The sequence below is a fragment of the Terrapene carolina genome, unplaced genomic scaffold (genome assembly GCF_002925995.2).
Source record: "Terrapene carolina triunguis isolate 2854851 unplaced genomic scaffold, T_m_triunguis-2.0 Scaffold62, whole genome shotgun sequence".
NCBI classification, from domain to species: domain Eukaryota; kingdom Metazoa; phylum Chordata; order Testudines; family Emydidae; genus Terrapene; species Terrapene triunguis.
The window spans coordinates 42,232,916-42,257,026 of record NW_020664413.1 but is presented as its reverse complement, the minus strand read 5'-3'; the positions used below and the strand labels follow the sequence as shown (position 1 = coordinate 42,257,026).

Below are 24,111 nucleotides of genomic sequence, written 5' to 3'. Positions count from 1 at the left end.
GTGGCTGTCAGAGGGCTCTTGCTGTATTTACTGGAGAATCTCAAAGAAAGCCACAGAGCCACATTTGTGTGAAGGACCCTGCTCTCCTCATATGGAAAGGGGCAGTCACTGAGGTCACAAAGGGGCTGAATTTTCTCAGGATTTGATTGGATTTTGTACCAGAGCTCTGACTTGGAATGTGTAGAAATGAACTGTTGGCAGAAGTGGGTAAAGCAAAGAGCATCTGCTCATATGTATATGTTGAGATATGTTATGTCTTTTTGTTGTTGTATAAAACTATTGTTTAATGTTTCCATAGTACCGTGTCAGTCTGCACAGTTGCCTTGGCGATATGTGAACCAAGTATATGTTAGATACCCTTTTTTATATATCTTTCTTCTTGCCTCTACTGTTTGTGCTGCTGTATGTTGTTTTTTAAAGTTCTTAAATGTAAATATTCTGTATCTTTAAAGTTCCTGATGTTCCTGAGAAAGTAGTCATAGAAGAAAAAATACCGATTTCTATTACTAAAAAAGTGAAGAGGCCACCAGCTAAAGGTACATTGGATATAGCATTAGATTCTATAATATAGTTCTAAAGTATTAGAACATATGTTCTTTGTATGTCAGTGCTGTAAATGTGCCGTGAATTCTGCCTTGTGTTTTTACTGAACATCCTTGATTTGATTTAGTTCTTACATTAAAATGCTTCATAGCTTTATAGTACTGTTCATGAGTATTTTTGTGATGACTTTTAAAATTCTTTAAATTGATATCTTTTTAAAGTGCCTGAAGAACGTAAGACAGTTGTCCAAAAAGAAAAAGTATATGTTGAAGTTCCCCAGTATGAAGAGAAAGAAGAAGAGGTCACCCACTATGAAGAAGAGGTCACCCACTATGAGGAGGAAGATGAAGTTATCCACTATGAAGAGGAAGTTACCCACTATGAGGAGGAGGATGTTACCCAATATGAAGAGGAAGTTCCTCAATATGAGGAGGAGGAGGAAGTTCCCCAGTATGAAGAAGAGGCTCCCCCACCGGTGAAAGGTATAATGAAATTTTGGGATATAATCAGACAGAACTCTTCTGTTTTGCAAATATGATTTTCTTTTAATTACTCCAATACATTATTTTTCCTTTGTTATGATAATTAATTATTGGTGTGGTGTTACAAAGTGTGTTGCATGTTTGAATGCTTACTGTTCATTAAAATTTTTGTAACTATAATCAGAGTTCCATGTTGTAAATAAGCAATTGGTAGCATAAGGGAGTCTGTGTAATCAGATAAGGCAATGAACGTTCCAGTCAGTTTTATCTCATGCTGGTTTGGGGCTTTATCTTGTTATCAGTCCATATTTTAAATTCCCATTGACTTAGTGCAAGTGCCACAATCACAAGAAAAGGCATTTATATCCCGATGATGGGTGGCCTAAGTGTACAAAAGTGCCTAAGTGATTTAGGAACACAAATCCCATTCACTTTCACTTTGGTGCTTTGGAAAATCCTAAATCATCTGTGGGATTTTTTTTAACATCACAGAAGCCAGAAATGGAAAGGGCTGATTAGATTATCCAGTCCATCTCTCAGAGTTTTTAAATTTTTTCATAGGGAGAACAGTTGGTGAGTATGCTTGGAAGTCTCCATCACCCTCGCATATTAATCTCCACTGACAGGGTAATCAGGTCATCCCAATCTCTTGATAATAAAAACCTTCAAACGAGAGGGAACTTTTCAACAAAACATTGTATAGTAAGAATATGCCTATTTGTTGATTCTGAAACAGTTCTCAGGAAATGTTAGGCTTCAACTAATCTCCCAATCCTAATATTAAAAAAAAAAAAAAGTTTCAAACTGTTCTGTTTTGACACTTTCAAAACAAAAATTTTCAGTGTTTGGTTTGAAACAACTTTTTAAAAGATGTTAGTTAATTTATACTAAAATTTTTATTTTAAAAATGTTGAAATTGACATTAAGCATTGTAATCAACCTAATCCATCTGCTTAAAATTGTTGTTTCATCAACATTTTTGAGATTTCAACTTTTTGCCCTAATTTGGGGATGGGAAATTTTTCAAAATCTCAAAATTCCTCATAGGACAGAAAAACCTTTTCCCATCCAGCTCTATGTCCAACATCTCACATCATAACACAAAGACAATGGCTAAAATCCAGAACTGCCTGTGTGATTTAGGAGAAGTCCGAATTTCAAAAGGAAGTGAAGGACTTATCAAAATTCTTGTTTTATATTTTCCCCATAGTGGCTCCACCCTAGAGGTGAATTTAGGATTTACTTTGATCAGCTAATACATATCAAAACTACACTTTGAATTGTGAACACAAGGATTTCAACACATTAGTAAACACATTTTACAAATATGCCTTTTTCTTTGTGAAAATAAGGCCAGCCTATGCTCTGTGAAAGCAAATATATAGTTTGTCTAGATTAGGAAAAGAGACGGAGGTTACTTAAAGTCTACCTTGACCATCTAAAAGAAACTAAAAGTTGCTGCTTGCCTTTACTCATGAAAAAATTGTTGTTTTGTTGGAGTTAACTTCCATGTTATTTTGACCTCTTTTCCTAATCTAGACAAAACCAATGGGATTATTCTCTTGCTTAAAGCATGTGTGAAAATCATTGTAGGACAAGGCCAATTACCTTACCCAGGGAGGTGGTCAGTGACTTCTTCCAGTCTACCATGTATCCCATCATTCAATTTGTATTGACGTTTCAGGGTTGTTGAATAAAATTTTTTTAAAGAAACTCTTTGGGTGAAATCTTTGCTCCAAAGAGAAAACTCTCACTGACCTTCAATAGAGCCAGAATTTTATCCTTTGTTGTTGAATAAAACGGTCTTGGTACATTCTGCCGTTCACCATTAAATTTATATATGAACTGGTATAGATGCTTCTAATTAGCTAAGAGTTCCAGTTTGTGAGCAAGTTAGTTGATAAAATCCCATGTTTTCTTGTCATGTAGAGAGTACTAGCAATATACTTAACATTTCTGAAAAAAAGAATGGAACCTTCAATATATATTTTAAATCTGACCATCCAGCATTCTTAAATTTAATGTCTTAAGTGCCTTAAGTGTAAGAGTAGTCTCAGGAAAAAAATACTAGTACCTATTCTTACAGGAAAAAAAGAATCACAACTGAAAGATACTTAATATAATAATTGGAGCTAGTGACATTTTTCCTCAAACTTTTTAATTTTGACCAAAAATTGATTTTTTTCCAAAATTTCCTCATCACCACCACCATTTTTGACCAGCTGTAATAGCCTAGTTTTAAGGGCCAGACCATGTTGTCTTTACTCAGACTTGGATAAGGCAAAACCACATTGACATTAAGATAAATTTGCCTTGCCAGATCAATGGCTGAGTAAGAACTGCAGGATTTGGCTCTTACAAATAAACACATCCCTTTATTGTGCTGTTTCCTGTCTTTTTAATATTAAATTGATGTTGAGTGGTTCCTGTTTGTGCTGGAGTAACTTTCTTGCATTACAATTTAGTTCTTGTACTTTATGTTCCTGTTGTTTTGTAAGTAAATTCCTAAAACAAAAATGGTATTTTTAAAGTGCCTGAGGTGCCCAAGAGACCTATCCCAGAGGAAAAAGTACCTGTTCCCAAGAGAAAAGAAGCTCCTCCAGTGAAAGGTACATCACCTCTTCTCTGAAGTTATCCAACTTTGTTTAGTATTTAATTAACTTTACTACTAGTTGAATATTTGCTGCATAGTTGTAGCCATGTTGGTTCTAAGATATTAGAGAGATGAGGTGGGTGAGGTAATATCTTTTATTCGACCAACTTCTGTTGGTGAAAGAGACAAGCTTTTTTGCTTACACAGAGCTCTTCTTCAAGTCTGGGGAAGGTACTCAGTGTGTCACAGATAAATATAAGGTAAAACATAAGGAGTTGAGCATAAGGAGTTAACACATGTTGCAAGACACCATTCAAGGTGATATGGGCAGTTAGCATCTCTGCAGTCGTAGGACAAAGGAGGGTTAGCGGGTTACAAATTGTTGTAATGAGCCATAAATCAAGTGTCTTTATTGAGTCCATGATTTTTAGTATCTAGTAAAGTTATGATTTAATCTCCCAAACTCATGTCTTGAAGATGGTGCACAGGTTTACTTTGAGGATGAGGACTGAGAGGTCAGATATGAAGTGATTTGAAAAGTGTTTACCCAGGGGTGATAGGGTGTTTTTGTTGTATGTTTGATATAAACATTTATTACCTTGTTCTTTGGGAGGCATATCTTCATTTGAAATCTTTGTGAACATGTCTTTTTGCTTTTCTGTTTGGAATGACATGTGTGAGGTATTCTCAACCAAAATAATGTTTTAAAGTGCCAGAGATGCCACAGAAACCTGTGCCAGAAGAAAAAGTGCCTGTTCCTGTGCCCAAAAGAAAGGAAGCTCCACCAGCCAAAGGTACAACAGTGTGTGATTCAATGTGTACATCACAATCTTTCATTCTTTACTCACCATTTCATCATTCAATGCATCATGATGAGAAAGATATTTCTGTTCTTGAGAATTGTTATTCTGTGGTCTTATGTTTCATGTCACTGTTCTGTATCTTATGGTTCAAAAATGAAATTCTCAAAGTACAATAATATCTTTAAAGTGCCTGAGGTGCCAAAGAAAGCTGTTCCAGAAGAGAAAGTGCCAGTTCCAGTGCCTAAAAAAGTGGAGGCTCCGCCAGTGAAAGGTACATCAGTTTGTGATGCATCCAAGCAATTCTGTCGTTGGTTGCCCACATATGGAATATTACAAGTAAGGGGTCTGTTCCTGTTCCAAAAGAACTCAATAGCAAAACCGCTCATTGATTTCAGTGGGTTCAGGATCAAGCCCACACTGTGAATGTTTCTATAATGCAGCTTTTAGAAAACTGGTTTTTGCTTTACACATTTATACCCTATGTTTTATGTTGTCTTTCTATTTTGGAGCGGTGGAAAGGATAACAATGATTCATAAATCAAAATAATATTTCTTAAAGTGCCTGCTGTCCCGAAAAAAGCTGTTCCTGAAGAGAAAGTTCCTGTTGCTGTGCCTAAAAAACCAGAACCCATCCCTGCGCCTAAAAAAACAGAACCTCCGCCACCTAAAGGTATATCACCTTCTAACTGAGAGTAATTCTATATATTCAGAGTTTCTGTGTGTATACACTTACTGTATACATGTGTGTGTATATATTTGTGTGTTTGTATAATATAAAACTTTTTGTTCCATTGAATCTTTCACATCCAAATAAATTTAAGGCACATTTGTGTAATTCCCTTCTTACATGTTGTTTTAAGTGTTTGCTGTCTTCTGTTTTCTGTTTCTGATGTTGTACTAACAATTAAATTTGTTAAAACAAAATATCTTTAAAGTGCCTGAGGTGCCCAAGAAAGCTGTCTCAGAAGAAAAAGTACCTGATGCTGTTCCTAAAGTAAAGAAAACTCCACCAGCTAAAGGTACATAATTTTGGGGTATATGGAAGTGAGTGTTCTGTCATTTGGACATTGACATTTCAGTGGAATTTGGTTTTGGTGATCACAATTTAGATCCTTATTTCCATACCCCAGTGTTAATTGTTAAGGAATAGTAAGGCTCAGACAGGGCTTGATCCTGCAGCATTGAAATCAATGGGAGCTTTGGCACTGACTTCAATGGGCTCAGAATCAGACCTTTAATGATCAGCTGGTTTCCAATTATAATGATCTGCCAAGAGCAAAACTAAGAGCCTTGTTGTATGCTAATCAAAGCAGCAGTGCCCTGCACATAGTGTCTGTGTGGCATAATGTGTCTTTTAAACAAAATATCTGGTAGAATTCTCTTTGATTTTCCCTTGGGCAAGGATGTGGTATGATCTCAGTGTCCTGAAGAATCTCCCATACTTAGCCTGAGAGATCTACAGTACATTCTAAAATTTCACAGCATGCACAGCCAAATCTACTACAGAAAAAGGGTACAAACACATCTGACTGGGTAACAAGAACTCAAATCCTAACTGTGCAGAAGCAGAAATGAAGACAACTGAGTATAGACAGCACCCAATGATGTTGAACAATTTATGCCCATTCAGCAGAGTGGTTTACAACTAAACTAGAAAGCAAACACACTGGTAGCTCTTGGTATGCAAAATAAGATGCCAAAGGGGTTTCTGTGTCCTCCCTTTTTGTAATATGTGAATATGTGTTTGTTTGATTGGTAATGATGTGTCGTAGATAACCATCAGTGGGAAAGTTGCCCAAGCTGATCCTTACAACCCAATTCCACTGTAACGTTACCATGAAATACACATACAGAATATTCTTTATATCATTGATTATTATTGTGCAAGTTTGTGTCCTTGTGTTTTATGTTGTGTTTTTCTTTCTGATGTTGCTTGAAAATGAAATTCTTAAAATGAAATAATATCTTTAAGTGCCCGAGGTGCCAAAGAAACCTGTCCCAGAAGAAAAAATATCTGTAGCCATTCCTAAAAAAATGGAGCCTCCGCCAGCAAAAGGTACATGAATTAATTGCAAGGCAAATAAGCAGTGTTATTATTCCCTTACATTTTCAATAACCGCACTAACATCCAATCTGAGGCTGAGCCTGCATCCACTGAAGTTTTGAAATTAACTTCACCAGGATTAGGCCTTACAAGATACAGTTGTAATTTTGTCCCATGCATTTGTATACTTGTGTCTGTGTTGTTCTTCTGTTTCTGATGTATACAATTTCTCAAATTGCTAACATAAGAAAACATCTGCAAAGTGTTTGAGTTGCCTGAAAAATCTGTCCCTGTAGAGAAAGTGTCTGTTGTTTGTAACCTGATTCCACCTTAAAAACACTTACAGTATGTTCTTTAGCTCAGTTCTTGCTTTCATTGTGTCCTGGCATTTTATGTCCTCTTTCTTTTTCTGGTGTTGCTTGAAAATGAAATTTTAAAAATCAAATGTCTTTTAAAGTGCCAGAGGTGCCTAAGAAACCTGTCCCTGAAGAGAAAGTTCCTGTTCCTAAAAAGGTTGAGGCTCCAACAGTTAAAGGTACAGTAGCTTAAAAATGAAAATATGAACACTGACACTAATTAATGTGAATTATTCAACTTCTTAGTACAAAGCATTTTAATATATGTGCCTTGTGTTACTTCTGTGTTTTGATATTTGTTTGTAGGTTTATATTTCTGTTGTTTGTAAATTTATGTGCTTGGACATTGTTTTTGATATTGTGTAACGAGAATACTAAAACCAGATAATGTCTTTAAAGTGCCTAAGGTGTCTAAGAAAATTATTCCTGAAGAGAAGATACCTGTTGCTCCTCCTAAAAAAGTGGAGCCTCCAGCTGTGAAAGGTACATACGCCCTTGACAGCTATCATATGTGTTAAAATTGTTGATCTTATTCTTTCTAACACCAGCGTTTTCTGAATGTTCTGTCAAATTTCTGTGTATTCTTGTCTCAAAGATTAATTGTTGCTCTACAAAATCGTGAGACTGTTTTGTGTTGCTTTCTTATTTGTATTGCTTTGTTAAACCATTTAAAATTTCTAAAAGAAAACCATATCTTTAAAGTCCCTGAGGTACATAAGAGATCTGTTCCTGAAGAAAAAGTGCCAGCTGCTGTTCCTAAACCAATGGAAGTTCCTCCAGCCAAAGGTAGAGACATGCCTTACTGAATTTCTTCAAAAGATCTATTCCTCTTACTTGTTCCTAAAATATTTTGGAATGTAATCACTTTTCATAGAATCTCTCTTCCTTTTCACAAAAACTTCTTGTTGTTGTATTTATAAGCTGTGGTTTTCTGTTGACTCTTTTTGTCTTACTCTGTACAAGTCATTTCCAATACTTTAAAGGTAGTAACAGTAATAATACTATTTCCAAAGTTCCTGCGGTACCTAAGAAACCCACCCGGGATGCTGCTCCCCCTGTTCCTGCAGTGAAGGAGTACGAATATGAGTATGAGGAGTATGAGAAGTATGAGACCTATGAGGCTATAGAAGAGTTTGAGGTTCCAGAGCATGAAGAGATTGAGTATGAGGAGATTCCGGAGCCTGAAGAGATCTATGAGGAGGTTCCAGAGCCTGAAGCGATCTATGAGGAGGTTCCAGAGCCTGAAGAGATTGAGGAGTATGAGGAGGTTCCGGAGCCTGAAGAGATTGAGGAGTATGAGGAGGTTCTAGAGCCTGAAGAGGTCTATGAGAAATATGAGGAGGTTCAGGTGATTGAAGAAGTCTATGAGAAGCATGAGGAGATTAAGAAGGCTGAAGAGGCTTATGAGGTCACACTGGCTATAGGTACACCAACTCATGATTTTTCATTCTTAACTCTGTATGTCAAGTTTCCCCCTCATGCTCAGTCCTCCTTTCAGTGCTCAAGTCTGTGTTTTTCCTGTCTTCAGTCCTCCTTTCTGTGTCTGTAGTTAGTGGTGATAATCAACTTGAGGACCATTTCCCCTCCCACACCTCAGAAAACCTATTTGGGGGTAGGATGAGAAGACTCCCACTGAGCCTTCAAAAGCAAAGACAACTTTGTTTCACTGTGACTAGAGCAATTTACACATTGCATAAATGGCAGCCTTCTGGTGCAATTCAACTATGGTCTACATCCAGTATAATTATGGGTGGCAGCACTATTTCCTTTTAAGAAACGTTTTGCCCCGCAATAATTTTCAACAATAGAGCAGTTAAAACTTAGTTAGGACCTTTCTTCCCATCATTATAATTTGAAATTCCCCATACCAACCAGATGGTGCTTTGACAATGATTATTCCCCACCCTGCTGAAAAAGGAACTTCCTCAGCTTTCAGCTGCTCACATAACTTTGAGCACAGTAATTGTTCTCATCTATATTTGTGTGTGTGATAAGGATGTGGTTCTACAAATATGTGATCTTTGCTCTTCATGTCTTATATTGATCCTATTTCTTTGTAAGTAGCTTAAAAAATCCCTAATACAATGTCTTTAAAGTGCCTGAAGTGCCTAAGAGAGCTGTGCCAGAAGAAAAAGTACCTGTTGCTGTTCCTAAAAAAGAAGCTCCGCCAGCTAAAGGTACATCAGCTACTGGATAAATTTAAAACTGAAGCCCTCTGTCACCCCAGAATCCCAACTTCCAGTAATGAAGGTCCCTCCTATTATTTAACCATTAAGATTGGAGTTTTTATTTGCCAATTGAGTCAAAATTAGGATTAAGATACAAAATCAACAATATTTCTTTTAAAACACAAAACCCTGCAGCTCCTTTCTCAGAAGGCAATTTTCCTCTGGATCCTTGTATGACATATAAGGAATGGAATTATTTTATTTATTTATTGAGATTTATAAACCTAACCTATTGAAAATGGTAGGGAATTTATTCAAACAAGGGCCCACCCAGCTATTTCTTGCTGATGAATAACCTCAAATCTGTTAAACCTTTTTTTCACCCTCCCCTCTTCATGTCAAATGAATGAACAGTTTCTACCCATATCTTCAAAAACAGTGAGGATCTTTCTCAATTATAGCTATAATTCTAGGGGGAAAACCTGGCCCCATTGAAGTCAATGGGAACAGGATTTCACTCCTAGTCTGTTCCCTATATCATGCTCTGATAATACAGTAAAAGGTCATGGATAGTACTGCCATTGGCAAGGTAGCATACTTTCTGATGTAGACCAGAGCTCTATATTATTCTCACTATAGGGCCATATTTGCACAAAACACCCTTTGTGCCAAATCTGCTAGTCCTTACTCATACAAATTATCCTATTGAAATCAGTGAGAGGCATTTTTGGATAAGGATTTAAGCCTTGATCCAGCTTTCATTGAAGTCACTGAGAATCTCTCAATTAACTTTAATGGGGCCAAATTGAGGCCAAAACTAGAGTGTAGGATTTACCTCCTAAAGTTGAATGGGAGTTTTGCTTGCATATCAATAGCAGGATACGACTTCTTAGTTCATGCAATATTTCATAATCTGTCTAAAAGGACTATTTAAAAGTCCATCCCAATCTGAAATTAATCCAATAAGGAGTTAGTCATGTGTATTGAAAGGAGATTGAACACACCAAGAATCAGGAAGCACAGGCATGGCCAGCCAGCTCACAAGTTAATAAATGTGACGTAGGATGCTGTGTGCTTGTGTTCTTTTAATTTCTGTGATTTTTCTGTTGAATTAAAGTTTTATGTTTGGTTTCTTGTGTCACTTTTATTTTTAAATAATATAAATATTGCAAAATTCCTAAAAGAAAGCAATGTCTTTAAAGTTCCTGCACTGCGTAAGAAACCAGTCCCAGAAGAAAAAGTACCTGTCGCTGTTCCTAAAAAAGAAGTGGCTCCCCCAGCTAAAGGTACATCTATTCTTTGTTGTCATTACGAAACAATGAACTCTTACTTAAGTCTTTGATCTTCGTTGTTTGTTGCGTAAGACAGGAATATACTTTGTCTCAGTGATTCTTTGTTTGTCCTAATTAAGTATGATCCTGTGTCTCACGTTGCCTTTCTGTTCGTAATGATTTATGAAGTTGTATATGTAAGATTCCTAAAAAAAATACTATATCTTTAAAGTGCCTGAAGTACATAAGAGAGCTGTACAGGAAGAGAAAGTAACTTTGGCTGTTCCTAAAAGGAAGGAGCCTCCACCAGTTAAAGGTACATGAAAACTATACTTAGACCTATTCTTCTCTCATATCTTCATCAGCATGAATGTCCTGCAAGAAGCATTTAATTCTCGCTTGTTTTACAAGCGTGTCTTTCTGGGCTCTGCTCTTCTTTTTTCTGACTTCCTCTAAGTAACTTTAAAAGTTCTAAAAGTTAAAAAATGTCTTTAAAGTGCCTGCCGTACCCAAGAGAGCTGTCCCTGAAGAAACACTACCCACTCCTACTCCTGAAATACAAGTTCCACCAATGAAAGGTAGAGGAACCTTTGACTGGAATTTTATGGAAAGACTTCATCTTTATCTCACTCCTAACTAACAGCTGTTAAAGTGCAATTGAGTAACTGCACTTTACTCTCTTGAAATTAAGGGGGAAGGGGTCCCCAACTTTTTAGTTCTAGAAGTATATTGGGCCCCCAACATTTTAGTGCTAGAAGTATATAAGTGAATTTTGTTTAAATTTGTTTAAATTGAAAATGTTAGAGAATAACTTATACACAATATTTGTAAAGAAGGCTTTTAAATATGTATTTAAAACTGGTTGTGCCACAGATATCAAGTTGAAATAATTCAAGGTAGTCCCTTGTATCTTGGGAAGAAAGGAGGGCAAATACAAATGGAAAAGAATGAATGGAATCTATTCCATATGGTATTAACACTTCAAATCATTCAAATCTGTGATAATTGAATAATATTAGCTCCTACAGAACTGCAGAATACTGGAGACTTTGGCAGTACTTTTTTATTAGTTATTCTTTGTTGTCTTTGTTTATGTTGGATTTTTGTTTTATGATTTGCAAATAATTTTGAGAGTTTTAAAAGAAAGCTAATATCTTTTAAGTGCCTGAGGTTCCTGAAAGAGTTGTCCCTGAAGAAAAAGTACCTACTGTTATTCCTAGAAAAGAGGAAGCTCCTCCATATGAAGGTACATCAACTCTTCACTGGAGTTACAAAGCAACGAACTGCAGAAAATTAATCAGCTTCATGGTGCAGTCTGTTTTCAATATAATTAGAGGGACACCGTCAAATTTAAATTGAAAGAAAAATGATTTACAATTAGTTTCGGATTCATCCCCATCACCGCTCTTGAGTCTCTATGCCTTTTTGTTTCCAATCATATTTTTCTATTTTTAAAATATTTTTCTCTGCCATGTTACTTTCTGGGAAAGACCCACAAAGAAATAGGCTCAGGTTCTGATTCAGGAAAGCATTTATGCAATGTTTAACTTTGATGGGACTTGAGTAGGTGCAGCTTAAATGCTGTCTTGAGTAATGCTTTGTGCTTTCCTGGGCATAACTGACTACACAGGAGAAACTGTGAAATTGACTATACAAAGAGTGCTGTCCAATATAAAAATTAAACTAACTGGAAAAACAGAGGAAAAATATATATCCTATAACCCTACACATACACACACAAACACACAATCTTTTTTTAGTAATCTTAATTGGTATTGCAGCAACAGTAGGTTAAAAAAAAATCAGATAGAAGTGTGGTATTTAAATTGATGATGTCTCCTTAATTTATGCATGTGTTCAGGTAGTTATGTTGCTTTATGTGTCTGCATATTTGCACTATAAATTGTCTTTCTAATCTTTGTTTTGCAAATATTTTTGAAATGTCTAAAATGAACTAATATCTTTAAAGAGCCTGAAGTTTATGAAGACATTCTCCCTGAAGAAAAAGTTCCTGTTGCTCCTACAAAACAGGAAGTTCCACCAACTAAAGGTATATCACATGTTCAAGCAATTCATAAAGCAAAGAGCTCCAGTACCTTACAGTTATTCATCCTCATGATCCATATCTGGTTCCATGCAAATAATTCATGTGTTCATTCTAACTACTCCTTGATTGTCTTGTCCATCTGTGTCTTCCATTGCCCTTCTGTTCTTTACATTTTGTATTTTATAAATTCTTAAAAGAAACTCATATCTTTAAAGTGCCTGCAGTGCCCAAGAAAGCTGTTCAGCAAAAGAAAATACCTGCTGCCATACCTAAAAAAGAAGCTCCTCCAATTACAGGTACATGAGCTCAGACTGGAATTTCACTGAAAGAAAAGATATCTTTACCGTATTCTGTTTTAGCCTCTTTTAAAGTTGATTCAATGTTCTGTGTGAGATATCCAAGGCCCCAGTTTACTGCATTGGCTTAGAGGTAGACTCTACAGTAATACAATTCTGAGGCACAAGCTACTGCAACAAGTTCATTCTGTGGTATAATTGATTTTTGCCACAAACCCTTAAACTTTGTATGAATGATTAATACAGGATCAAACCTAAAAAACATATTTCAAGGTGGGTGCATAACTGGTTGGAAAACTGTTCCTAGAAGTAATTATCAGTAGTTCACAGTCAAGCTGGAAGGGCATATCAAGTGGGATCCTGGGAGCTGTGCTGGGTCTGACTCTATTCAATACTTTCATCAATGACTTGAATAATGGCAGAGAGAGTAAGTACACTTTTAAAGTTTCTGGACGATACCAAGCTGGGAGGGGTTGCAAGTGCTTTGGAGAATAGGATTATAATTCAAAATGATGTGGACAAACTGGAGAAATGGTCTGAAAAAAAAGGATGAAATTCAATAAGGACAAATGCAAAGTACTCAACTTAGGAAGGAACAATCAGTTGCACACATACAAAATGGGGAAATGACTGCCTAGGAAGGATTACTGCAGAAAGGGATCTGGGGGTCATAGATGAGTCAACAGTGTAACACTGCTGCAAAAAATAAAAAAAGCGAACATCATTCTGGGATGTATTAGTAGGAGTGTTGTAAGCAAAACATGAGAAGTAATTCTTCCACTCTACTCCATGCTGATTAGACCTCAATGGGAGTATTGTGTCCAGTTGTGGGTGCCACATTTCAGGAAAGATGTGGACAAATTGGAGAAAGTCCAGAGAAGAGCAATAAAAATGATTAAAGGTATAGAAAACATGACCTATGAGGAAAGATTGAAAAAAATGGGTTTGTTTAGTCTGGAGAAGAGAAGACTGAGGGGGGACATGATAACAGTTTTTAAGTACATAAAAGGTTGTGACAAAGAGGAGGGAGAAAAATTGCACCTTAATGTCAGAGGATGGGACCAGAAGCAATGGGCTTAAATTGCAGCAAGGATGGTTTAGGTTGGACATTAGGGAAAACCTCCTAACTGTCAGGGTGGTTAAGCACTGGAATAAATTGCCTAGGGAGGTTGTGGAATCTCCATCATTGGAGATTTTTAAGATCAGGTTAGACAAACATCTGTCAGGGATGGTCTAGATAATACTTAGTCCTGCCATGAGTGCAGAGGACTGGACTAGATGACCTCTTGAGGTCCCCTCCTGTCCTATGGTTCTATGATTCTGCAACAATAAAAATCCAGTATTGCAGAATGCTAGGGACCTTGGATAATATTGTGTTTTGTTAGTATCCTTTGTTTCTGTTCATAGTTTGTAGTTTGTGTTTGGCTTTTGTCTTAGGCTTTTGTAAGAATTTTGAATTGTCTAAAGAAAAACTAATATCTTTAAGTGCCTGAGGTTCCTGAGAGAACTGTCCCCCAAGAAAAAGTACCTACAGTTGTCCCTAGGAAAGAAGAAGCTCTGCCAGCTAAGGGTACATCAACTCTTCACTGGAATTATAAAGCAGTGAATTCCAGAAAATTTGAGTCACTAGTCTTCATAGTTTAATATCATTAATTTAGTTTTTTGTTCTACTAGCTTTTTGTTATTTTATAAAGGCTGTGTATTTTGTTTCTTAATTCTCTATATTGATATTTTTAAAATTCCTAAACAAACTAATATCTTTAAAGTGCCTGAGATGCCAAAGAAAGCTGTCCCCAAAAAGAAAGTACCTATTGTTGCACCCAAAGAAGAAGCTCCACCTTTTAAAGGTACATGAACCTTTGACTGGAATTTCAAGGGCAGAAAAATTTCTTCATTTATTGTTTTCTAACCTCTTTTAATGTGTAATTAATGTTCTGTCCGATATAAACCCTGATGTGGCCATTGTGTTAGTCGCTTCTTTTTAGGGGGCAGGGGAAGGAATTTTCCCCTCGCCACCATGTTGCCTGTGGTGGAAGGAGGTTTTTTTTACCTTTCCCACAGTGAGTGTCAATGAGGACCTTTTCTGGTGAGGAGAGAAGGTGGTAAGCTATATGTTGCCGCTTATTTTGTAAGTGTGGGGCAGATGTCCAGTGCAGGTACTCCATAAGGAAGGCATCCAGTAACCAAATAAATGACCTAGTAAAGGACTTAAAAGGAGGTGCTGGATAAAGGAACAGAACGGGGGAGGGGAGTTGGGGACTGTTATGATTGGTCCGGCAGGGAGCCAGCCCCTCTTTCTTATAGCCCACCTTAACCCTCCAACAAGGGAGGGTGGATGGTAAGGTGCAAGCCATGGGTTGGTTGGGGGACCTGGATGGAAAATGAAGGGGGGCTGGTGGAAGCCCCAGGTAGTTATTTGAATAAACACGGATTTGCCTGCACTGTTCACTTTATCTGCCGGGTAGTCCCAGAAATCTATATAGTAAAGTTGCAGCCTATTAAATCCATATCAAGTGTCTCCTGTCCTTCTTTTGGTATAGCCAGACAATAGACTTTGTTTCATGGGGTAGCCTACTGGCAATTGGCCTACTTCTGAGAAGTAGTAAAGAGCAGCTTTGTGTATCCCACTGCAAGATAGGGCCCTACATTTGTTGTTTGTCATGTTGTCTTTTGTTCTAAGATGTTGTAAGTAATTATGAAATTTCTAAAAGAAAACTAATATCTTTAAAGTACCTGAGGTTTATGAGGAAATTCCCCCAGAAGAAAAAGTTTCTGCTGCTATTCCTAGAAAAGAGGAATCTCCACCAGCTAAAGGTACATCACCTCTTCAAGGAATTTACCAATCAATGAATTCCAGAAAAATACAATTATTCATGTGCATGGTTTAATTCATGTTCAATATATTCAGTCAGTGTGTTGGTTCTAATTGCTCCTTGCTTGTTTTACCAATTTGTCTATCTTTGTTTTATGTTGCGTTCTGTTTCTTATATGTTATAAATTCTTAAAACCAACTAATATCTTCAAAGTGCCTGAGGTGTCCAAGAAAGCTGTCCCAGAAGAAAAAGTGCAAATTGCTGTGCCTAAAAAGCCAGAACCTACTGCTGTACCGAAAAAACCAGAACCCTTTGCTGTGCCTAAAAAAACAGAACTTCCACCAGCCAAAGGTATATGTTAACTGATAAAATTGCAGTTTTTATAAAGAGTCTTGTGTTGGGAGAAAAAAATCTTCTTTGTCTAGGACTTTATTCGTAAATTGTAATCATTCCGTAATTTGTAAATTCTGTGTGTCAAACTCTCATCAGGATTTGGCATCATTCATGTTATGTATGTCACTTTCTTATGTTTCTTTACTATTCTTAATTGTTTGCATACATCTTTGGAATTTCTAAATTCCTAAATTAAAATAAATGAATATCTTTAAAGTGCCTGAGGTGCCCAAGAAAGCTGTCCCAGAAGAGAAAGTACCTGTTGCTGTACCTAAAAAGCCAGAAGCTCCGCCAGCTAAAGGTATAAAGCATCATAAATGAAATCATGAACAAAAATAATCTTTCTTTTTCTCCTGTAATCATTATATTTCCTGAAGTTTATCCTGTCTTGTTCTTTTCTTTCTTTCTTTTTTGGGGGGAGGGTCCTCATCAAATAGTCGGTAAAGTCTTTTCATTTGCCAGTTTCTTCTCCCCAAGATGTGCAAGCGTAACTCCCATTCTCAAGGCATATAAAAGGATGTCAGATAACTGGCTGAAAGAGAAAGGGATGAAATTGTATTAAATATTATAATCAATAAAAATAATATATCTAAGCCCACATACAGGCAATCCTTACAGTGCAAATACTCCCACCAAATGAATATCACAGCTGCTGGGTTTAAATAGGAAAACCGAGTCACAAGTCAACCCAATTTAGGCTTAATCAATTTTTGCCTTTATTTATACAATTTTAGACAGAATTATTTTCACTTATAATGTCTGAACATATGTTTATGCCAGACAATAACAGACAAGATGGAATTAGTAGGGGCCCAAGTTACCACATTCCAGAGTACTAGGAAGTCCTTCCACCTTCCATGATGGTTGTCACCTCCTCTGATCTCCTGGTCTCGTCATGCATTCCTGTTCTTCAGTTTCTGGTCCAGTGTTTCTCCTGTTTGAGGCTTGTTCCCTGAGGTTTTTTTATACATTTCCACATTCCAGATTACTTAACCTTTATCCAATTGGCTTTTACCACATAAACCCTTTATTTTTTATGTAACTCATACATTACGCATGACCAAGCTTCAATAACCCAACTTCTGCATTTTTCTGCTGGTTTTGCAGTTTCTAGGTCATGTTGTTCTGTGTCATCCCGTTCCTAGCCTTCCCAGAAAAAGGATGTTTTTATTTATCATTACATGTTTGTGTACCTCTGATTTACATCTTCCAACAAAACATATTACTTATTGTGCCATCAATAATATCATTTAAAACAAATCGGAAATTCTATGCAAAACAGTAATTGGCAAAACCACATTTATGCCAAGCAAGGTGTTGTGCTAAGTGTTTGTCATCTTATCTATACTCATTCACTATCCTTAATTACAATTCATTCAAATATAGCAAATAAAGATCTTAATCTTACCATTTAACAATTCTTCATTTTTATATTTCAATATCATAAGTCAGAATATGTATGTTACCATTCCCTACTTAATCTATTAAGTCAGGGGAGTTATGGAAAACACAATGATTCTTTAATGTCAGCATTTCTTATCCTTTTTTAAACATATGTTTTCAAAGGCCTTTTTCATTTAGAATCCAGTTTTGTTTGTGACTCAACAAAAAAACTTCATTAGAAATTTTCCTGTGTTGTATTTCGAGGGGTGCCTCAATGGTACCCCAGTAACAGTCATTGTAAATGCCTTCACAAGATCCATCAAATCCATCCACAACCAGCAGATCATAATATTGCAAAGTTCCCATTTGATAAAGCTCACATTGATATTATTGGATAATTGGTTATTGATTTGCATGGGAGCAACAGAAGACCCTTGGGCCAGTTGCTATGATTCCTCCAGTCAATTGAGAGTCTCTAGAGTTGCCAGTTTGGATGGTATGCCACCAATTGGCTAAATAAGAACAACTGAAGTTCCTGTGAATAGCTCTGGCAACCATGCCGTGGCTAGAAGAATGATGGGCCAATGGAAATTTTGTGATGAAAACATCTCTTTGTAATTTGTACAGAATGTTTGTGTTAACAACTGGTATTTATATTTAGCTTCTTTAATGTTCTTTCATGTCCACTTGTTTTTTGTTACTTTTCTGTTCATAATATTTTATATGTATTTTTGGAATTCGTAAAAGTAAAAGACACTAATATCTTTAAGTGCCTGAGGTGCCCAAGAAAGCTGTCCCAGAAGAGAAAATACCAGTTGCTAAAAAGCCAGAACCTCCACCAGCTAAAGGTACATATTAACAGTGGGGATCTTATAAAGAAAAAATATCTTCTTCTCTTGGAAATTAATGGTTGTGGTTTTTTTTAATTCTCATTTAAAGATTTCTTAAATAGATGTAACACACTGAGTTATGTGTATAACAAAGCACTCTTTGACATTACTAATGTTCCTGATATGCTTTTATGATTGCTCTTTTTATTCTTAATAATTTGCATACCCTGGAAATTCTGAAATGTAACAGAAAGTAATGCTGTTTCTTTAAAGTGCCTGAGGTGCCCAAGGAAGTCCCAAAGGAGAAAGTACCCGTTGCTGTGCCTAAAAAACCAGAAGCCCCACCAGCCAAAGGTACATCTCACCACAGCTAAAACAACAGGGGGTGGGGAAAAAAATGACCTTTGCCATGTTCTTGCAAATGTTCTATGTTAAGTAAGCCTTATTTATTTTTTATTGTGAGAAACCTATTCATTTGATGGCTCTAATCTCTTTGTTGTTTAACCATAACTCTCATCAGTGTTGATGGTTGTTAAGGATATTTGCCTAACAAAATAGGCAAGAGGGTGGTCCTTCAGGCAAACATTAGGAGGTCAGATCAAAAGGGGATTAAAGAGTCTCAAGGAACTTGCTGAATGACCCAGGCCCAAGTGGCTTCAGTTGGGGTAGGATGAGGCCCACAATGTGTGGATGGAAAGAAGTTGTAGAGATGAGAAATGTTAGGGCGAAAGGGCAGATATGTGGAATGGACAATGTCAGCCATAGCCAAATGTCAATCTAAAATGACAGAATAATTTACCCAAGAAAGAGAAAAAAATCCAGCAAGTACTGAAGAGTACAGGGTATAACAGTGAAATATGCTTATATTAGTGGAAGGGAGGATAAGACCAATATATGTTTGTCAAACCGATGACTTCATTGATGATCTCCATAATTTGTGTTTTCTTCTTAGTCTTAACATTTTATATGTATCTGTAAAATTCCTTATAATAACCAAAACAAATATTCTTTCTTTAAAGTGCCTGAGGTGCCCAAGAAAGCTGCCCCAGAAGAGAAAAAAGTACCAGTTGCTGTGCCTAAAAAACCAGAAGCTCCACCAGCTAAAGGTACACATTATCATTGATAAAATCATGGCAATAATTTATCTTGTTCCTTCTGTTGTAACTTTTTAAATATTAATTTTGAGCCATCTTTTTCCCCACTGTAATCTGCAATTTTATACATTTCGTTTTGGGGGATTCTCTTCTCCTCTTTATACTTAAATCATTCTCATTCAACAGTGGAGTAAAATAGTGTAATGTGTACTATGTGTAAGAGCAGACTTTTAAGCCAGACATCATTGATCCTCTTTTGTGTTCTTATTGCAGCTTTTCTGTTCTTAACTCTTTGTATGTATACTTGAAATTCTTAACATAAAAATAAATTAATATTTTTAAAGTGCCTGAGGTACCAAAGAAAGTGGTCCCAGAAGAGAAAATACCAGTTGCTGTGCCTAAAAAACCAGAACCTCCGCCAGCTAAAGGTACATGTCATTATTGGGGAGAAAAAACAATGGCAGGAAATCATAGTCTTTTTCTTCTGAACATTATTTAAAGACAACAGCAAAGACCTTTCTCTGGTCTCTTGCTGTTGGCTGAGATTTGTAAAACCTACTTATTACATGTAAGTGAATTCCAAACTGATTGTGGAATATGGTAGGCTCTTTAACATTGTTGATCTCTCTGTGTTTTATGTTGTTTTTCTGTTCTTAATACTTTGAATGTATTTGTGAAATTTCTCATAGTGAAAGGTATTAATATTAATATTTTTAAGTGCCTGAGGTGCCAAAGAAAGTTGTTATTGAAGAAAAAGTACCAGTTGAAGAGCCTGAGAAACCAGAACCTCCACCAGCTAAAGGTACATGTCATCACTGATGAAATCATAAATAATCTTTGTCTTATTTTCTGGAGTACTGTTTGAACATACAGTTCTTTTTCTACTATGAGATTTGTAAATTGTTCTTGTTGTGTAAACTGTAGTATGTGTGTGGGGGTGGGAATAGAAAAAGAGGATGAAATTCAGCCAAGCACAGAGCTCCAGAAGAAGACCAATGCACAGGGGAAATTTCCTGGAGAGAGAATGAAAGAGGAATTGATGTTTAGATCTGACATCATCAATGTTTTTGATGTCCCTGAGTTTTATGTTTCCTTAATGTTCTTAAAATTTCAAACATATCTTTGAAATTCATACAAATAATAAGACACTAATATCTTTAAAGTGCCTGAGGTGTCCAAGAAAGTGGTCCCAGAAGAGAAAGTACCAGTTGCTGTACCTAAAAAACCAGAACCTCCACCAGCTAAAGGTACAAGTGCTCAGCGATATCATCATAAGGAAGAGCCTTAGACTTATCCTCTTAAACCTCATTTTTAGCTGAATTTGTCCAGTCCATTTTCTGATATCTGAGATTTGTTGATTCTACTCAGTGTGTGAGATGTAATCCAGGGGTGTCAAACATCTGGTCCACTGAATATATCTAGCCATTCGATATTTTTTGTCATGGTTGTTTAACATATTCAAAACACTCAAGGCCTGATATTTTTAAAAGAGCTTATGATTGTGCAGAAAACTTTCTAAATGTGAACCCAATGTAAACTAATGCAGTGCTGTCTTTCTGAGTCTGCTGGCAGTCTAAAGTAATGGATCAGAGAGGTGTAAACAACTCTGTCCTCCCCATCCCCCATTTACTTGAGCATTAACACCAAAACCCAATGGTAGCTATTTAATAAAATCATTAATTATTTAATCCGGGGTCATTGTAGCAGATGAAATGAGGAATGGGGTGAGAGGGGAAGCCCAATGAGTAGGGAAGGCAATGCAGAAAAGGAATTACAGGTGGAAGAAAAGAGGAGTCTCACCAAAACAATAGTAGAGGGAGATGAACAGAATAGAAACAAAGGGTAGAAATAGTGATAATCCTAAAGGGGAGTTCATTTCTTCCCATGTGATGCTGAATGTAAATACAGAGTACTGAAAAAACTCTGAATAATTATAATTAAGATTTTAGTTACTACATAAAGGTCAGATTCCATGACTGATCTGTGTTCATCCTCCCTTTGGGAGTTACCCATTGTGTAGAGTGAGGCATAAATTCTTACATTTGTACCCTGACATAGGGATCAGAAATAAAAATGGAATTCAGCTTTCTCACACAATATGTTTGACACCCTTGCTATACTCTGTGTGCGTGTGTGTGTATGCGAGAGAGAGAGAGACTAAATGTTGTTTGAATATCAACTCGTTAATGTCTTGAATACATCCTTGTTTTGTTTCATTGTTCATCTTATTGTTTTATAAACAACTTTGACATTCATAAAAGTAAAAGATACTAATATCTTTAAAGTGCCTGAAGTGCCCAAGAAAGCTGTCCCAGAAGAGAAAGTACCTGTTGCTGTACCAAAAATACCAGAACCTCCACCAGCTAGAGGTACATGTTATCATGGATATCATCTTAAAGAAGAATCTTTGTCCTATTTTCTTTAACATTATCTTAACATTTTTGTCTAGTCCACTTTTTCCTATCTGAGATCTGTAAAGTGTACTCACTGAGCAAACAGTGCTGAGTGTGAATGAGTAATCAAAGCCTGAATATTGCATCATCAATGTTTTTAATATCTCTGTGTTCTATGTTTCATTCTTCTTAATGTTTTGCACACATTTTGATAACTGTATAATGAAACAAACTAATATCTTTAAAGTACCTGAGATGCCTGAGACAACTGTCCCAGAAGAGGAAGTCCCTCTGGCTGTGCCTAAGAAAACAGAACTTCCACCAGCGAAAGGTGCATGTCATCAAAAATCTTTGTCTCATTTTCTTGACCATCATCACTTTTCACATACTTTGTCCTGTCCATTTTTTGCCACCTGAGATTTGAAAATTCTACTTGTTTGAATTGTACTGCTGGTGTCAAATACTTGACTCATTTACTGTATGTGGTCACAGGAAATATTTTCCTGGTCTGCTTCATGTATGCAGATTGCTCAGAATCTAAGATTTTGTGGTTTTAAAAAGTGAAACTATTGTTATGAGAAAAACTTGCCAAATCTGAACTCAATTTAAGGGTGTGTCTACACTGCCCCACAGTTCAGATGAGGGGATGAGAGTAGAAGTATGTACCAAAGTTCTGAGCTGTAACTCCCCTGTATTGAAGCTGTGGGCGCAAACTTAAAGGTCCCAAGTTTGCACTATGTGAACTCAAGACTCAAGTCTCTAAGGTGCCACAAGGACTCCTTGTTTGTTTTTGCTGATACAGACTAACACGGCTACCACTCTGAAACCTGTCAAGACTTTTAAGTTCACGTCCGCAGTGTCCACATGGGGGAGTTACAGTGCAGCACTTTGGTCCTCACTGCTACCCACTCCCCCTAGTCCAAACTGCAGGGAAATGTAGACATGCCCTTAACTTCTGCAGTGCTCTCTTTGTGAGTCTGCTGATAGCCTGAAGCAATGTATGTGAGAGGTATTAACTTCTCCTCTCCTGCTCCCTCTGCACACCCACATACACACTTAAATTCACTGGGCATTAATTCCAAAGCATAATGATGACATATTAATGTAGCATTTTTCATTTTAATGGATGTAATGAGGAAAGGGTGGTAGTGAAGTCTAGCAGATAGCAGTGAAACTGGAAGTTTATACAGGGAAGGAAATGCAGTGGGAAGAAAAGAGAAGACATACAAAGACAAGAAAAGAGTGAGACAGAGGTAGATATAGAAGGAATAGAAAGAAAGGGCAGAAATAAGGGAGTGTTGAATGTTCCCCTCTACTCCCCCACTCCCATGTGGAATGTGTAGACAGATTACTGCACAAACAGTGAATGCTGATAACAACTAAACGTTTATTTACAACATAAAGGTCAGATTTCACTATTGATATTTGAGCAGTCCCTTCCATTGTGAGTACTGCTGTTAATAGACTGGGTAGATGTACCTTAATTCATACCCAGACAGAGGGATCATAATTAAAAATGCAGTTCATCTTTTTCACAAAATGCATTTGACACCCTTGTTGTACCGCGTGTGTGAGACAGAGAGAGACTCCTTGTTTGAACATGACCTCATTAATGTCTTGATTATGTCCAAGTTTTATGTTTCATTGTTTGTCTCCTCTGCAAAATACACAACTTCGACATTCATAAAAGTAAAAGATCTTAATATCATTAAAGTGCCTGAGGTGCCCAAGAAAGCTGTCCCAAAAGAGAAAATACCTATTGCTGTGCCTAAAAAACCAGAACCTCCCCCAGCTAAAGGTACATGTCATCCTCAATGTCATCATGAAGAAAATCTTTGTCTTATTTTCTTGAGCATTATGTTAACATCTTTATTGTTGTCCATTTTTTCCTATCTGAGATTTGTAAATTGTACTCATTGAGTAGATTGTACTGAGTGTCAGAGTGTGAGTGACTAATCAAAGTTTGAATATTGAATCTCTAATGTTTTTGATATCTCATCTTCTATGTTTCATTGTTCTTAATGTTTTGTACATATGTTGAGTACTATAATATAAAGCAAACTAATATCTTTAAAGTACCTGAGATACCTAAAAGAGCTGTCCCAGAAGAGAGAGAACCAATTACTGTGCCTAATATAACAGAACCTCCACCAGCTAAAAATTCAGATAGATCAGTATTACTACTTTTTTCTTCTTGAACAGTATTTTAACATACTTTTTCCTGTCTATCAGCTATTTAAGATATGTTAAGTGTATTCATCATGTGAACTGTACTGTGTAAGTGTGTGTTATGTTAAGTGACTAATTAGTATTTGAATGTTGCTTCATAAATACATTTTGATATTCATAACTTTTGTTTATTTGTTCTTCTTACTGTTTTGTACATATCTTTAACAATCATAAAAGTAAACAGAAATATTGTCTTTAAAGTGCCTGAGGTGCCCAGGAAAACTGTCCCAGAAGAAAAAGTGCCTGTGCCTAAAAAAACAGAACCTACTCCTGTGCCTAAGAAACCAGAACCTCCACCAGCTAAAGGTATATGTCATCACTGACATCATCATGAGGAAGAATCTTTGTCCTCTTTTCTTGAACATTCTTTAAT

At 36.6% G+C, this 24,111-nt stretch overlaps 1 protein-coding gene across 1 annotated transcript in view; it reads left to right on the top strand.

The window, feature by feature from the left end:
* LOC112105626 (titin-like) overlaps positions 1 to 24,111 on the top strand; it is a gene marked incomplete at its 5' end in the record, with an annotated part of 43,742 nt that overhangs the window by 17,142 nt on the left and 2,489 nt on the right. Inside the window, 26 exons of the mRNA XM_029910518.1 lie at positions 6,394 to 6,477; positions 6,923 to 7,000; positions 7,221 to 7,304; positions 7,524 to 7,607; positions 7,835 to 8,245; positions 8,918 to 8,998; positions 10,192 to 10,275; positions 10,493 to 10,576; positions 10,758 to 10,838; positions 11,423 to 11,506; positions 12,230 to 12,310; positions 12,523 to 12,603; positions 14,370 to 14,450; positions 15,334 to 15,417; positions 15,630 to 15,767; positions 16,027 to 16,110; positions 17,963 to 18,040; positions 18,296 to 18,376; positions 19,042 to 19,128; positions 19,461 to 19,544; positions 19,835 to 19,918; positions 20,280 to 20,363; positions 21,402 to 21,485; positions 21,757 to 21,840; positions 23,224 to 23,307; positions 23,940 to 24,044. Of these exons, the coding sequence (XP_029766378.1) occupies positions 6,394 to 6,477; positions 6,923 to 7,000; positions 7,221 to 7,304; positions 7,524 to 7,607; positions 7,835 to 8,245; positions 8,918 to 8,998; positions 10,192 to 10,275; positions 10,493 to 10,576; positions 10,758 to 10,838; positions 11,423 to 11,506; positions 12,230 to 12,310; positions 12,523 to 12,603; positions 14,370 to 14,450; positions 15,334 to 15,417; positions 15,630 to 15,767; positions 16,027 to 16,110; positions 17,963 to 18,040; positions 18,296 to 18,376; positions 19,042 to 19,128; positions 19,461 to 19,544; positions 19,835 to 19,918; positions 20,280 to 20,363; positions 21,402 to 21,485; positions 21,757 to 21,840; positions 23,224 to 23,307; positions 23,940 to 24,044 (2,559 nt within the window). The remainder of the gene's footprint in view (positions 1 to 6,393; positions 6,478 to 6,922; positions 7,001 to 7,220; positions 7,305 to 7,523; positions 7,608 to 7,834; positions 8,246 to 8,917; positions 8,999 to 10,191; positions 10,276 to 10,492; positions 10,577 to 10,757; positions 10,839 to 11,422; positions 11,507 to 12,229; positions 12,311 to 12,522; positions 12,604 to 14,369; positions 14,451 to 15,333; positions 15,418 to 15,629; positions 15,768 to 16,026; positions 16,111 to 17,962; positions 18,041 to 18,295; positions 18,377 to 19,041; positions 19,129 to 19,460; positions 19,545 to 19,834; positions 19,919 to 20,279; positions 20,364 to 21,401; positions 21,486 to 21,756; positions 21,841 to 23,223; positions 23,308 to 23,939; positions 24,045 to 24,111) is intronic.